At 40.5% G+C, this 16590-nt stretch overlaps 1 protein-coding gene across 22 annotated transcripts in view; it reads right to left on the minus strand.

The window, feature by feature from the left end:
* The window catches only part of Nrxn3 (neurexin 3), a 1577562-nt gene that overhangs the window by 1103174 nt on the left and 457798 nt on the right, over window positions 1-16590 (minus strand). For all 22 annotated transcript variants that reach the window (XR_009226397.1, XR_009226396.1, XM_058577846.1 and 19 more), the window contains one exon: window positions 15240-15401. Coding sequence is in view for 20 of the 22 variants with exons in the window: in XM_058577846.1 (XP_058433829.1) it covers window positions 15240-15401 (162 nt within the window). In the remaining 2 variants the exon portion in view is untranslated. The remainder of the gene's footprint in view (window positions 1-15239; window positions 15402-16590) is intronic.

The following is a 16590-nucleotide window of genomic DNA, read 5'->3' on the forward strand; positions in this document are numbered from 1 at the left end:
CAGGAGATTTGTTTGAGGAAAATAAGTTGCTTTCCACCCTATAATAAACCTATAGCATATATGACACTGTTGGAACTGCAAAAACTTATCTGCCTTCAAAGAGATTATATGTATGGCCGAAAAGCTAATGAGTGACAACAGGACATTGTAAGGACCAAACGAATGACAACATTGCTAATATGTATTGAGCACTCAGTATGTGCCAGACTCAGGTGACAGTTTGTTACATCATCTCTATCTGATCTTCCTAACAACTTTGTGTAGTAGATACTACCAAGATGGCCTATACTGTAGATGAAGAAAGTTTCATAAGAAGCAGCAAAACTTAAATTTGACCCTGAGTGTCTACCTCTAAAGTCTGAAAACACACACACACACACACACACACACACACCTTATATAAATGTGCTTGTAATTCAGAAGTGAGAAAAGACCACTGCTAATGCAGTGACCAGTCAAGCAGAGGGGCCAGGAGATATGTCCTGGGAGAGAGGGAAAGAGATAGAAGAGAGAAAAGGAGAAATCCTTGGCTACAAAAACCAAAGAAACAGATTTTAGAAGCAAGGATTTGAAACACAGTATTAGAATAATGTGGAATGGTGAGTCTGATCCATTATAGGAAGAATCTATAGGGAAATGTCAGCAAAATGGAAGCCAAACTATAAAGGACCTTAGCTAGGAGGCTGAAGAAGGAAGACAAGCCCAGTGGACACAGGTCATCCCCCAAAGAACAGCGCCAACAGCCAGGTGGGACCGAATGCAGAATGTAGAGAAAGGTGGATAGAAGGAGGAGGAGCACCCATTGTTACACCACCATGGGCAAGGAGAGGCAGAGGCGGGCATGAAAGCCCAGAAAGGAAAGAACAGAAAAGGAGTGGGGACCTAACAAGGGAATTGCCAGTGGGATTTTACCAGTGATAGCCACTCTTAGGGAAAGGAGGAAGAGGGGACTGAGAAGGAAAAATCAAAGCTCACTCCAGGGTTTCCCACTAGAGTGAAGAGGTAATGATGGCAGAATCTAGATCACAGATGGCCACGCCCCATGCTGCCCTCTTAGCACCTGCCCAACCTTTCTTCTAGAAAGGACCTAAACCAGTCTGTGCTGGTTTTCTCATATTTCTTTTCTCAAACCTCATAACCATCTTATTTTTCTTCTTTCTCTACCATCTCCTGGAAAGAGGCACTATTTTTCTTACCAGTTCAAGAAGGCACAGGTCAAAGGAGGAGATTTAACAAGGGGACAGTAGAAACAGCACGTGGAAGGCAAAGGTCAAAGGTGCAAGAGAAAAATTCTATGGGTCTGCTGTACAAGGTCCAGATAGTTAACAGTACTATTATACACTTGCAAAATTGTTAGGGGGATAGATTTCATGTAATCTGTTTTTTTGCCACAATTGAAAAGATTAAAAAGAGAAAAACTTATATATATAATTGAATAGTAAAGTTCAGGAGGTGAGAGAAAGAGGAAGAGATGGCAAGTGTGGATGAAACACAGAAGGCCATCTTGCTCTCTAGGAGAAAGGGAGATAGAAAAATCATCAATGATATGGGATAAACAGGGGCTGGGGACTCTGAGATGGAGAGAGAGAGAGTTCATCAGTTGACATTGCCTGGCCTGCAACATTATCTAGTCACAGACATTTTGTTCCTCTCTCCACCTCTCCTGCAGGGCCACCACCATGTGATCTCCTTGACTTTTCTTGAATGTGCCAAGTTGTCAGTTGCTTTGGGTCTCTTTTTTCCCTGTAGCTTCCTCTGATTGGAATGGCCTCTTCCCAGAGCTCTGTGTGGCCGACTCCTTCTGTCATTATAGCTCTCAACATCATAATCCCTGCACCATCTTTCCCTGAACGCCCAGTTGAATGGAGCCACTCACCCTCCATTATTCTCTCATTTCCTTCACACCACTTGTCATTTTCTGAGAATATCTTAATGAGTTGTTTTCACATTTATTTTGAGTCTCCTTCAACAGAAGGCGGATTCCATTAACTTAGAGACCCTGTACCTATAGTCATTTAGCACATGCTCCAACATGTATGACTGATCTTTCAACAGAGCAGGCATTCCATGAATATTCACTGCACCAGAGAAAGTGATTGAGTGGCGTGCTGTTGAGAAAATGAACATAAACAGAAAACGGAACTCCAGGGCAACACTTCTACAACTGAAGGTCACTGATATTTATTAGTTTTCTAAAGAATATTTTCAATCCAATCATGAGCAGGACATATGTTTAATTCTAGAGGAACTATTTGATCCATGTAAATCCTTATCCCTGCCTTCTAGAAGATCAGTTTATTTTGGAGACACGCAAGCACAGATCATTAAAATACAAGGTAGATGGGCTGGGGTTGTGGCTCAGCAGTGGAGCGCTTGCCTAGCATGTGCAAGGCACTGGGTTCCATCCTTAGCACCACATAAAAATACATAAAATAAAGGTGTTGTGTCCAACTACAACTAAATACACACACACACACACACACGGTAAACTATAATGACAATTACATGATGAAGTTGTGAACTGAGGGCTGTAAGACGCTATAATACAGTGCTTCTAACTTAGGCAAGGAAAAAAAACAGAAAGAAATTCTACTCAACTATGATGGCTACTGAAGTTCAGAGTTTGGTATGCAGATGTAGAGGGTCAAGGGTCAAGGGTCAAGAAGTAATCATGAGGTAGAGATGAGAGAAGTGGTACATACAGCTCTCCCAAGAAGTTTTGTTATTGAGTCAGGAATGAGCCAAGGTGCAAAGTGAATAGGAAACAGGGTGAAGGAGATGATTTTGAGTCTGTGTCTAGTTGAGGGGTAGAACAGAAGTGAAGACCAAAGATAACCAAAGACAGAGGGAGCCATCAAAGAGGGTAAATCCCCAAAACACTCCCCCTACCATAAAAAGCGGGGGTGGTGTGGGGGCTAGTGGGTACTATTTACTTGCCGAGAGGAAGAAAAGAAATAGTCCTAGAAGCCAGGAGGAAAGAGGGTACCAATGAGTATTTCCAAAGATAACTCTAGAAGTGGAGAGGGACTTGTTTAGCAAGGCTAAGATGAACAGTTTCTATTTCCTGCACATAGTATTAATTAGACCATATGCTGATATTGGCTGCTGAGGGCACAACTGAGGGAAAGGGAAGGAGGGGAATTTTATTGGTTGATAATTGGTGTGGAATGTTGCTGCACCTTGTGCTGCACCTTCACTGATTTTTTTTTCTTTCGTTTTTTTCCCCTTTTAATTTGTGCATTTTAATTATACACAACAGTGGGATTTGTTATAATATATTCATAGGTGCATTCAATAAGACAGTATAATTTGATCAATTTCATTCCCCAGTACCTCCCTTTTCCCTCCCCTCCCCACCCATCCCCTTCTTCTATTCTACTGGTCTCACTTCTATTTCTTTTTTTAATTTGTTCTAATTAGTTATACAGGACAGTAGAATGCATTTTGACACAGGGTACACAAATGGGGCACAACTTCTCATCCTCTGGCTCTACATGGTGTAGAGTCACTCCAGTAGTGTAACCAATATCTGTCTCATTTCACTGTCCTTCCCGTCCCCACATCCTCATCCCTCCCCTCACTCCCCTCTGCACAATCCAAAGTTCCTTCACTTTTCCTGCCCCACCCCCACTATGGATCAGCATCTGCTTATCAGAGAAAACCTTCATTGATTTTTGAAGTGGCAAATATGCCTATATCTATCTACCCCTTGCAATCTCTGCAGAAACTAGCCATGGCACACATCCACATGGGGTGTGGAGCCCAAGGTTACAGAGGCACCATAACAATAACGGAATAATCATTTCTGCATTTGTAAAACAATTTTTAAAAACATTAGCTAATTAATTAGCTCAATGATTGTTTTAGCTCAATGATTGTTTTATCCCTGTAGGTAGATGTGTACAAGGACTAGTTTTTTTTTGTTGTTGTTGTTGTTTTTTTATCTCCTTTAAGGCATTTGAAGACATAAGAGATTTTGTCTCAGTGGGAATGTTGTGGTAGATTACATTTGCTGTAAATAAGTGACATTTTTAGAAAGCAATGAGTTCCACTGTATTTATCTTGAAGAGGAAAAAAAATGTAAAGCTAAATAAGAGAATCCCAAAATCAGACTGAAAAGTCATAGTAAGTCTGGGGCATTCAAGTCAAATAGTTCCAACATCACAAAAAAAATATTGAGCTGAATTCAAGAGAAAAGATGTGTAGCACATCTCAAGATGAAAGTACTCCTCTGCCTGGCGTTTATACTCCTCTCTCTGATCTCATAATGAAAATCATCCCTCCATTAACAGGTTGAGCAATATCAATTTGCTCAGTCAAAATGGGAAATCAAGCAAAAACTACCTTCTCACAAGGATCAATGAATGAATGGCAAGTTGGAAGAAATAGGTAATTGTGTTCAGTCCCCAGAAGGACGTTTTTACTTGATTGAATGACCTTTTCTATAAAGTGATAGTGAGAGGCCCCCTCCTACAGGGTGCTTAACCACAGAATCACCAGGCTTTTCTCAGGGAGTTTATTTCTGTTTTCATGTCACCATATCCTAAGAGATGGTAGCAGGGGCCATGGTGGCAGCATTTACCTCTCAACTCCAATGCCCTTAACCATATCATATGAATGAGCTTGCTCTAAAGTCAAATTAGTGATGATAACAGAAGTCACCCAAAGTTTTTGTGAAAATTAAATTAGGGAATATGTGTGAAGCACCGAGCATAGTGTGTACACATATTTCATGTACATTCACACCAATCTGTGCTCAGTGATCATAATTTCTACTGGGGCTATTATCAGCATAATTGCTGTGGTTGTGATGGTTTGGAAGCAGATACCAGTGAAGGACTGAGGAAAGGGAAATAATTATACATGACTAAGAGATGATGGTAAGGCTGGGAACCTCAACTCCTACCACAGGGCAACCCAGTGACATGTAAAGTCAACCTTTGGAAATTAATGAGGAAAGTCCTGGTCAAATCAATCAAACCTTTTTTTCTTTTTTCTTGTTCACAGCTCATTCACTGAAGGGCTGTAGAATCTAGGTGGAAGGCAGCTATAAAAATCAAAAGACCATCTATATATTGGATGTTCGAGACTCCACTTAGATGTCAGTCTGCGTGGATGACTTGAGTGTCAGAGAACTTATTATTTTGAGGCAGTTTTGAACAGCTGTCATTGAAAGTTCTTCCTTCTTTTGAGTATCTAGCTTCCACTCATTAGTAATAGTTCTTCTCAAGAGTACATGGGCCACATTTAATCTCACTTCAGTCCTTTTTAAGTAGAAAACCCTCAACTCCTGGATGTAGTCATCTTTTTGTCCCCCCCCCCAAATTAGTGGACCCTAAATCTGTTGGTTAACCCTTTATGTTAGCATCTTGAATACCTTCATCTATTTCAGAACTCAGCTCTAAACATGTTCTGGTCTGTCATTTAGTTCACATTTTAAAATTTTGTCATTGATAATTGCATGGAACATTCCCCATACTCATACTAATACACACGGTGGTAATGATAATTATAAATAGTATTTGCTGGGATTTCTTTATTTCAAACATGGTTATAAGCACTTTACAGGTATAACCTTAATTGATACAATAATTCTCTAAAGTATGTATTACTTCTGGCCCCATTTAGTAAATGAGTAAAGTTAAGTTAGGTAACTTATCCCACATTGTACAACCAGTAGGAGTGGAGTTGAGCTTTACAGCCAGGAACTCTAGCCCCAGAGACTGCTTTATTATCCAGAAAACTATACTGCAGAGTGGTCAGTGCCTTTGTTTTACAGATTACATACTCATCTATGAATTTGGGCTCAATCACTTAGGCACATATTTTTGATACTTTCTAAAAGTTCTCTACCATCCACAAAGGTGATAAGCCTTTTCTTTTCGTTACCTCAAACCCCTAAGATAAATGTCCAGCAAGACAGAGACTTATTCCAATAGGAACTTCCATACAGGTCAAAATAGACCCACCTATCAGGACCCATGGGTATATTTAACTAGATACTCAGTTTCCTTATATCCAACACCTATTTTCCCATCTCATTGATCAGAATTACCTGCCACAGTACTTACCTGAGACATCAGTATAATACTACTGAATGGACGTGACATTTTGGTTGAACTAATACAGCTTTTTCTTAGTAATTATAAATCATGGCGATCATGTTTATCACTCTTTTCTCTGATACAGCCCCATATCTGCAGTTAATGCAATCCAAAGTCTCACCTAGATTCCAATTAAACTCACGTAGATTGTGTTATCTACATTTTTCATCTCTAGTGTATGGATGCTCTTTTATTCTCTGCCATTCCTCAAAAGCCACAAATAAGCTTTCAAAAATCATAATTATAAATTGTCTCTATATCCTGGCATAGCATTCATCCAAGACAGGAAACTTGAATTTACAGAGCAGTTAGGTACTAAGATGCTCCCATAATAAATATGCCCTTTTTTCCTTATCTTTTTCTATCCAAAGAACCATCTTCTTGTAAAGTGAAAATGGGGTCAAACGGGAATACACATGATAAAAAGCTCACTGCTGCAAATGACAGAATATAGAGCCCAGACTAATTTCCTCAAAAGAGGGGATTTATTTAATCATGACTAGAAAGTCAGTGGCAATGTAAGTTGAAGAATGTTTGATCCAGAGCCTTCAACTTGTCACCAGAATGCACCCCCCCCCATATATATATTTTGCTCTGGTTTTCTCCATCTGGCTTAATTTCTCTTGTTCAAAATGGTAGCCAGTACCTTTATTGAATACCACCCCAACTTTCTGGCCCAAAGAAAATAAGAGCCTCCTCTGTTTGCAACAGACAAAAGTGCTGAGCCTGGTTGTCACTGATCCTGATTGGGTCATGATGCTCACCTGTGAACAAAATACCAAATTCCAGTGGAATGGAAATCCCTGATTCAGTTTGAGATCTCAAACTAATGGAATCCTTTGTGGAATGAGTGACACTGAGCCACTGGGTTTAAAGTAGTTGGGTGGGGGAGCAGAAATCAAGATATATTTATCATAAGAAGGGAGAATAGATACCAGATGGACAAAAGACAATATATTCATTGATCTAATTCTCCAACAACAACCAGTCAACTATAAGCAGCAAATTCTTCTGAATTCGCTTTCTTTGGTATTAATGGAAGAACCTTTTCAAGTATCTTTGAGACTTCAGCACACCTTATACTATACCTTAGCTCCATATGTACCATTTCCTCACAGTCACTGTTGGCTAAGTGTTCACGCCTGGCCCCTCATCAGACAAGTCTAGAAGCATCATAAATCCCCTGTAGATCAGGATTTTATTCCAGTTTCCTCTATGTCCCAGAGTGCCAATCTCTCCTTCCCTCTCTCTCTCTCTCTCTCTCTCTCTCTCTCTCTCTCTCTCTCTCTCTCTCTCTCTCATGCCATTCTAGTTCCTTATAATCCAGAAAGTAATCTCTTTTCCAGAAGATCCAGTTTACCTTCTTTACAAAAACACCATTCTTAAATTGAATTGCATGACATCGCCAATATTTGATATCTTTAACCCACAAAATGGCAATTTGATGCCCAACCTAGGTACAGTATGAGTTTGGTAGCACTGCCATAACAAAGGGCCACAGGCTGGTGCACTCCACATTTATTTTTTCATACTCCAGGAGACTAGAAGTCCAAGATCGAGGTGTTGTCTGGGTTGGTGTCTTTGAAGTCTGTCCTTGGTATGGGGATGGCTGACTGTTTTCTACCTGTCTTGCCAAGATTTTATCCCTCTGAGTGTATCTGTGCCTTAACCTCTTATACAGATATCAGTAGCAAATAGCTACATGCTCAGGGTTAGATCTTCAACACAAATATTTGGGGAAATACAATTCAGCCTATAACAACCCAACAGATAGCTCTTGAGATATGGTTTCTCTTTCTTTTCTTCTGGCACCTTTGTCCATTTCCCAGTCTCTGATTCATGTGTCCACTTCCTTCTACCTTGTTCAAATGTTGTCCCTCTCTACCTCCTTTTTGTATTAGCTCTTTCATTCTGCCAAGACATTCTTATCACCAGGCTCATAGACTTCTTTTCTGCACATTTTCCAAACACAAGGGAATAAAACCTACCTTGCTAACCAAAACTAAATGACCAATAATTGTTATCTAAATTCTCAAGAATCTTGTACTTTGGGCTTGGCAGTGATTAGCATCCTCATTCTACAAATCAAGATGTGGATACCCAGAGAGGCTATATACCAGAGAGGCCCTGAGAGCTAAGTTTCCATTCAGTGGTTCTTTTTGTCAAACTCTACTGGACTCTCCTAACTTCTGCGGTAGGTTAATTGTAGAAGACAGTAAAGAGCAATTAGTGATTCCTTGGCCAGAACTAATTTTGTTTCAATTAATAAATAATGCAATGTGTAAATAACTACATTCACATGTGTGTAGTTTGATATTTTATTAAGCACTTCTATTTCTTTAAATCCCATTCACTTCCTACGTAAAAATGCTGAAAGTAAGTTTTCTGTCTCTACCAATGAATAATCTGAGGCCTAAAGCAGTCGAGTGGCTTGCTATATATCAGGCAGCTGGTAAGGAATGAGACTAGGCTGGACCCAGGTCTGGGGGAGTCGTGCTTGGAAAGCCCACCCTTCTCTCTTCTCTGAAAATCTCACTCTATCTTTTGCTAAGCCTGGAGCTTCTCAGTTCTCTTAATGCTAAGAGCAGGGGAATGTTTGGATCCAATGCTGTGACCTAAGTGTACCTACTTATAGACAGAGATATTTGTCACCACTGGAAAAATCAGGAAGGATACCAAACAAGAGCATGGTAAGAAATAGACTAAGGAAAAAGAGAAATAGGGGCAGGGGGGAAAGGGATAATGAGGGAAGAAACTAAAAGATAATGCAAAAGTTACACAGGAAGAGATATCAAGGGACGGCATAAGAGATAGCATCAAAAGACAGTGAGACAGAGTAACATAAAATGAGTATATTTATAAAAAAAAAAAACCACACACAAACAAACAAACACATTATCCCAAAGCCCGCAGGTGCCAGCAATTCAAATAAACGTATAGCAATTAACAGAATTAACACAGCCTTAAATAGCTTTGCTCACCAGATGTGGACTCCTATCAGGGTTCTATAAAATGTAAAGTTATTACAGATTAAACCATTAATCATCTGTTCAGAGACTATCTCTGGCTGCAAAACCCCATTCGGTTTTAAATGGCTAATAATCACAAAGGGATGTGGAATGCAATGTGTGCAGTGATGTTCTCCCCCATCCTTTTTCCTTTAAATATGTGTTCCAATTCTCCTGATTTTCCTTCCTCCCTATTAGAGATGGCATGAGAGTCGAGGGGTGAGGCAGGCCAGGCTGTCCTAATGATCTCCAGCAGCCCTTTGGACTCCCCATGGCAAATAGGGGCACCAGTACACTAGGGGAGAAGTAATAGATTGAGGCAAAAGGAAGAAGGTAGAAATAACCAAAGCAAAAAGCACAGAAGGTCCACCACGTAGGAGGGTACTGTGATGGGCTTGAGGAGGCTCCTAGTCCTGGCTGATGGAGTCTGTCTTTGTGCAACTTGGCTTGGTTTTCCTCTCCAACTTTGTGCTTCATCCAAACACAAAAGCTCAGGAATGCCAAGGACAGAGGAAAGAAGAAATTCACGTCCGGATAGGGAGGGCTGCTGGAAACTGAAATGGGAGTCAAGAGGAAGTGTTTTTTTCTTTGGAAACTTTAACATTCCAAGCAGGACTCTGTCCAGTGCTGAAGCTGATAGGCCACTCCTTCCATCCCTGCCCATCCAACCTCCTAGAGGGACATATGCATTGGGAAGAAGTAGTAGGTAAATTAACTCCAGTTCTTGAAGGATTTAAGGCATGATGAACAAGATCACAATCTGACAGTGTCACTGCTCTGCTTAAGATCCTTCAAGGGCTTTCCTTACTAGAAATCAAGTCAAATGAGGTGACATGGAATAAAGCTCTCTCTAACCTGACCCTTCCTAAATTTGCAGAGCCATCTCCAAAACTCCAGATCTTAAATTTTATGCCCTGAAGCTAAAAACTCTCTGTAGTTTCTTCACCCAGACACCATGACATGGCCTACCTCCTCACCCTTGCTCATGCTGCACCGTTCTTCCTCTTCTTCCCATTCACCTTCATGTCTCACCATGAGGATTGTCTCTTCCCTGAACCCAGATTCTGTGCAGCAGCCCAAAGCAAGTAGGAATGTCTCATTTTGTGCATTAATTGTCCTTTCTTGACATTACCTGCTTACATCTGTCTCCCTCTACTAAGCACAAGGTCTTCTAAAGCAGGAACTATACTTGACTCATTATCTTTGTGTCTTGGCACAGTCCTTGAAAGTTGATTGATTTCAGTATTTATCTATTTCCATGGATTAAACATCTGGGTCTCCCCAAAGTTCATGTATTTAAATCCTAACAGCAAGATGATGATACTTGTAGTTGGGCCTTTTGGGAAAGCACTAGATTGCCACAGTCTGGCTGGGCACAAAATAACTGGGAGGTCACGAGCCACTTGTAGGTTCAAACAGGAACCCAACGGGAACTCTCCAGAACTCCATGGAAACTCTGCGAGAACCAACAGAAACTCAACGGGAACTCCGTGAGAACTCAAAAGTAGCGGGTACCCGAGGTAGCAGGAGCCGCCTTATTGCTGGACAGCAGAGGTTTATATACACAACTGAATACACAGCTTGTTTCAATTTACCATCATCCAATTATAGCAATCAGTCATTATCTTAATAATTATACACAGCTTAACTTAATTATCGTCATCTTAATGGCTCGCTGGCGTTACTTCTCAACCACTCCTTCTGGCAAAATGCCAGGCACCATCTTGACTTGGTTGTGGCTCTCAACACTAGATCATGGGGGTGAAGCCCTCATGATAGGATTAGTGCCCTCATAAAAGAGAACCCTGAGAGCCCTCTGACCCTCTTTCACCAAGTGAGGATCTAATAGGAAGGTGGCAGCTACAAACAGGAGGAAGTCCTCACTAGGTCCTTTCTATGCTGCACCCTGATCTCAAACTTGCAGCCTCCATAACTATGGGAAATACATTTGTGTTTTATAATCCAACCAATCCATGATACATTGTCATAACAACCTGATATAAAGCACTGTTGATCTAAATGCCATCAGATTTTAGAGATCCAAGAGATTAGCTCATTCACTCAATTATTTATTCCAGACTTTCTTACTGAGTGCAATATTTTAAAGCCAATGACGGTTCCAGGTGCTGGGGAAATACTGAATTAGATCAGACTTTGTCCTCATGGGTTCACATTTTAACAAAGGCACGTTGACAGTGTCACATGAACAACAAAGGCAATAAACAAAGGAATGACTGAGGCTGAGTGGGTAGTGATCCTTACTTTAGCAAATATAAGCAAAGTTGGGCAAACCTTAGAATTATTTTTTTTTCCTAAGAGTGACTTTTCACATGGGAAATATAGAGATATGCAGGCTCTTGTATTAATTTACAATTGTATTCATAAACTGTTTATAGGATACATTAGATAAACATTAGTAATGACTATAGCAAGTAACTATTATCATAAATGCTGTTTGGCTTATGCACGTCATTTCCCTTGTTCTTATGAAACATGCAACAGAGGTCTTATGATCTCTACATTAAAGGCTAAGAAACAGACATAACAGATCAATGGCTTATCTCAGGACACATAGCCTATGATAAAACTGCTATTTCTACCCAAGTCTTTGGTTTTAAACTAAATATTCTTTTCATTGTATTATGATGCCTCCCTCAAAGGTTTTTTCTATCCAGTTCTTTCTAGAAAAGATTCCAACCTATTTCTCTTAGCCTTGCTGAGGCCCATATGTAATATTTCCCTCATATTAGATAACTGAGGTGGGGGGGGGGTCTTGAAAAGTTCAACTATTGCCACAACAAGATGTTCTTCAGTCATCTCAGGAGAGTTAAGTGGTCAGTAGGGCCTAAGAGGATTTATCTAATAAAAAAATATTTATTAATTTATAAACATGTTATTTCACTCAGCAAATATTTATTGAAGCCTGCTAAGTACCAGGAACCATTTTGGGAACTAAGGACATAACAAGAACAAAAATAAGACAGTTAAAATAAAACAGGAAAACATGAAGACAAACCAGATGGTGACTTTGTGGTATTCCAGGGGACATGAATCTGTTGTAGTGAGGGTGTGCAGAGAACCACAATAGTTTGATGACAACTTGGACACTGTTATAGTTAATATGTGCGTACATGGGTCAAATCCATGGTTATTTTAGTTCCATTGCGGAGTAAAGTAGCTACAGTTCCAAAGATAAAACCTATTCACACTACAGACAAATGAAACAGAATAAAACAGAAATCCCATTCTTTCACCATGTCCCCAACTTGATGGACATGACACTTAAAAGCACTCAGTTCATCCCAGGGCAATGTACAGACACACAGCAAGAGAGGCTAGAAAATGGCAGAAAGAGAGATAGGGAAAGGGAGACAGCGACAGCGTTGTACAACGACAGGAGAGGCTGTCCTGAGTTAAATAGTCCAGGTGGGAAAGTGGGCTTGATCCAGGAGCTAAATCCCAACACAACTGGAAGCCCTATCTGTCAATTAATTTGTCAAAGATAAATACTAAGAATAAGAGAATTTTCCAGACTTGCTCACAGACGAATGAATTGTAATGATAAAATGGAAAAAAATAATATGCCAGCACTTCATTTGGCTTCAAGTAATGCTCAAGCACTCAGGCAAAAGAAGATTCTCCCCTCCCCCATCCCTCACCAAGACAGCCATGCTGCTAATGTAAAGCAGAGATCTGCGGGACTTGAAGTTCTCATTTTTTGCCTATGTTTCCTTCAATATTTTGAATACTCCTTTTTCTAACTTGCATTGAATTCAAATGCAGACATGTGCTGTTAGCTAAAAGGTGGGAATTTTTCAAATTACTAATTAAGGTCGATTTCTATTATGGACACTGATTTTCAGAAAAGGCTGTAACTTTTGAGCTATTAAATGACACTTCTGACAGACTTTTTAAAAATAATTTTTAGTTGTTGGTGGACCCTTTATTTTATTTATTTATATGCCGTTCTGAGAATGGAACCCAGTGCCTCCCACATGCTAGGCAAGCGCTCTACCACGGAGCCACAATCCCAGCCCCTCTGACAGAATTTTGTAGCTTCCTGCTCTCAGCCTAAGCTCTGTGTGTGTGTGTGTGTGTGTGTGTGTGTGTGTGTGTAGATTTTATTTCCTCTAGGTTCCACAGGGATAAAGCTTTCAGACACATCTTGTGTTTTTCGGAGTCTTGTTTCAAAATGTTCAGAGGCATCCTTCCTGATGAATTGATAAAAGATTTGGGATTGGGACATGGATCATTTACTTCAAAACATAAAATTGAGGGATGATTCAATGTTACTGTATAGTGGGGAATTCAGCCTTCCAAGTTATCCAAAATCCCCTCCAGGAAAATGCCCAGCTCAGTGCTGCTGCACTCTCCCGTGAACGAGCCTCACGTGGCCCCCATGTTTCATTCACTCTGAGCCCCGTCCTCTGCAATGGGACTGTAGCAACCATTTTTTTTTTTTCTGGTGAAAGTGCAATTCCAAGGTAGTGTGATTTAACAGTGTTTAAGAACCTTTCAGGGTTTGTTAGACATTGAGTAGTTTATACCTTTATTCTATTGAAATAGGAGTAAATCCCAGGGAAGATGCGCTCTATGCCTACCATAATTTTTTCAGAAATGACAGTGGAGTCCCTGAAGCCAGCAGAAGCTGAGAAAGGAAAGCAGTCTTTGGATTCTCCTCTTAATTCGTCCTTCAGATGGAGAACAATACAAAGCTAAAATTGGATTTCTCCCTCCTTTGTCATTCTCTCCTTTCCACCCCTTCCTCTAAAATCACACATGGTTTATTGCAACAAGGCTCAGCTCAAATGTCACTTCCTCTCTAAAACTGACTCCCACCTAAAATTTATCTCTTTCCTCCACTCAATCAGAGCATTTAGTCTGTGGCACCGAACACATGGTGTCTTACGCTGTAATTATTCACTTACTGATCTCATCTCTCTTCCTAGATTATAATGTTTTCCACCATGGAGACCATGGCTTGTGAAGAACCATCCAGTTTTGTTACAGCACATTAAATAAGCACATCAGTGCTTATTTGATAAATTAGGCCATCCAGTAATTCCTGAGTGTGTACCTCCTGTGTGCTAAACAAACCAGACACAATTCCTGTCCTGACCTGGCTCACAGTTCAGTGGCAGGAATGAGCCCATGTACAGTGTCACCTCATATATATCTGCTATTCGACAAACTTCAAATACCCATAATAAGAATAAACCATATGCCCTGAGAGGAAGCTCATAAGATGTCACAAGGGATCTTTATCTATAAGAAGGAACACTGTTAGCTTTTCAAGGAATTTCCCTGGGGAAATGGTATAGATATCTTAGGCCATCAGGCTTAGCTTAGATTAAACAAAATGTACAGTGTACCGCTCTGATGACACAGTCTTCTGAAAGAACTCTACCAAATCAAGTCTGATTCTTTTTGCCTCCACATTGACCTTAGAGATTGAACTTACACTTGACTGAAGCTCCTTTGCTCTCAGACAGAGGTCTCAACACATCAGCTACAACGGTAATAAATGAGTAATGGCAAAGCCTCACTGCTTTCTCACAGCTATTGCTATGAGCTTTCAGGAAAGAAAAGAAAAGACAGAAAAGCCAGTTTTTTGAGCCTTAATGTTACATTCTGAGAATTTTCCTTCATCTCAAATAATGAGACGCTTGGGAATGCCAGACTTGGGGAAGGTAAAATAATGCATATGTTATATTTTGGGGAAAGCACACAGCCACAAATTGAACCACTTTTAGCTACAGAATCTCTACCTGCCAAGTGAAAAGCACAAAATCAAACTTCACACGTCTAGTTCCTTGTGATTTCACAGACCTTTCATCTGTGTTACTGCATTTAACGTATAAGGCACAACCACTTATGGGATAAGATTCTCTGTTAGTTAGATGAGGAAACAGAGCCACAGAGCATTCAAGTGGCAAACCCAAAGTCATCCAAGCAGTTTAAGCCAGGATGAAAAGGCAGGACCCCTGCTTCCCAGTCCAGTGTCTTTTCTGCCTCAACCTCTCATCTCATAGAAGATTAAATGACAGGTGCAGTCATTGATCTAGAAATCTCATTCATTCTTAAACAGTTGCACAGCACATAATAAATAGAGTTGTGTGGATTTTACCTCCTTAAGGCAGCCCATGAAGTTGTTGCTCACAGGTGAGCCTGGCAAGTCAGCTGTACTTGGGCTTCCTCCCACGTAGAAGAAATCATCTGAGCCCAGCATAGTGTAGTCTTCCTGCGTATAGCCCGTCGTGGTAAGAATGCCATCCACAGAGATTGTCACCTGGTGGTAGGACATAGGGACAAAAAAAAATCCCAGCAATGACCATACAGTCCTATCAAAACCTAATGGCTTCCCCTATTTGTGGCATCACTTTTATTAAGATTTTTAGTAAGGTATTCGTTCTAATTTGGTTTGATTTTGGGTATGTGCAGCTAAGTTCCATTTTCTGGTCTGCCTCCCTCTGTCCCAAGCCTACAGTATTCCCCTGCAGACCCATGGGAGATTGGCTACAATTGCCAAGCGGAGCACCTTGTTCTACCCATTGCACACTTTATTCAGGCTAGAAAATGGAACCATCCTCAGACGATATCACTTGTCTCAGTTTCATTACTAATGATCTTTATTTTTTTTTAAGATGATTGTTATTCATGGTGGTAATGGAAAACAGCAAAGGAGACATTAGACAATGAGGTTTGTTAGGGGTTGGTCTTTGGTTGTGGATGCTTTTGTTTTTTTTTTTCCTTTTTTCTTTTCTTTTTTATTTGTTTCTTTTTTGGCTCACACCACACTGACAAACATGCATTCAGAAAGGGGAAAAAAAAGAGGGTCTCTGTTTTGATGTGTCAGGGATGATGCATGCCATGGAGTACCCCAGGATAACCAACCCCTGCCCTCCCTCCTCTGCCATCACCACCACCAACAGAAGAAATGACCCAAACCAAAAAGCCAACTCTAACAAAAAGAAAGGAATGGTGAGGCATGATAACCAAAATAATAATGCCCATGGGGAAAATATAGCACCCACACACCCAACATCCACGAAAGGAGCAGAGGGCAGAGAAAGATGGCACCCAAAGCGTTTATACACCATACGCTGCCACACCCATGCGGAAATTATCTGGAGCCAAGAGAGAAGGCAGAAAAACAAAAGTAGGGATGTGGGAAAGGGTGGAGAGAAATAAAGGAATTAAAATCCACTTCACACTTGCATGCACTGAACAAACAGAAAAAAAAAAAAACAAACAAGATGAAGTGGGGGCGGGGGGAGAAAACACTGAAAACTAAAGGGAAATCATCTTTCCCCTGCCTGCCACCTCCCTCACTTAAAAAAAGAAAGAAAGAAAGAAAAGGAAGAAAAAAGAAAAGAAAAAGTCCAAACCCAACCCCAAAATATATGAAGAATGAGAGAATGAAAATAGGGAGGGAAGAAAAGAGAAGAAAGTGGCATGAGGTTGATGGTCAGTAGGTT

The sequence above is a fragment of the Marmota monax genome, unplaced genomic scaffold, assembly GCF_021218885.2.
Source record: "Marmota monax isolate L192 unplaced genomic scaffold, Marmota_monax_Labrador192_F-V1.1 WCK01_AAM20220418_F8-fsc00017, whole genome shotgun sequence".
Classification (NCBI taxonomy): Eukaryota; Metazoa; Chordata; class Mammalia; order Rodentia; family Sciuridae; genus Marmota; species Marmota monax.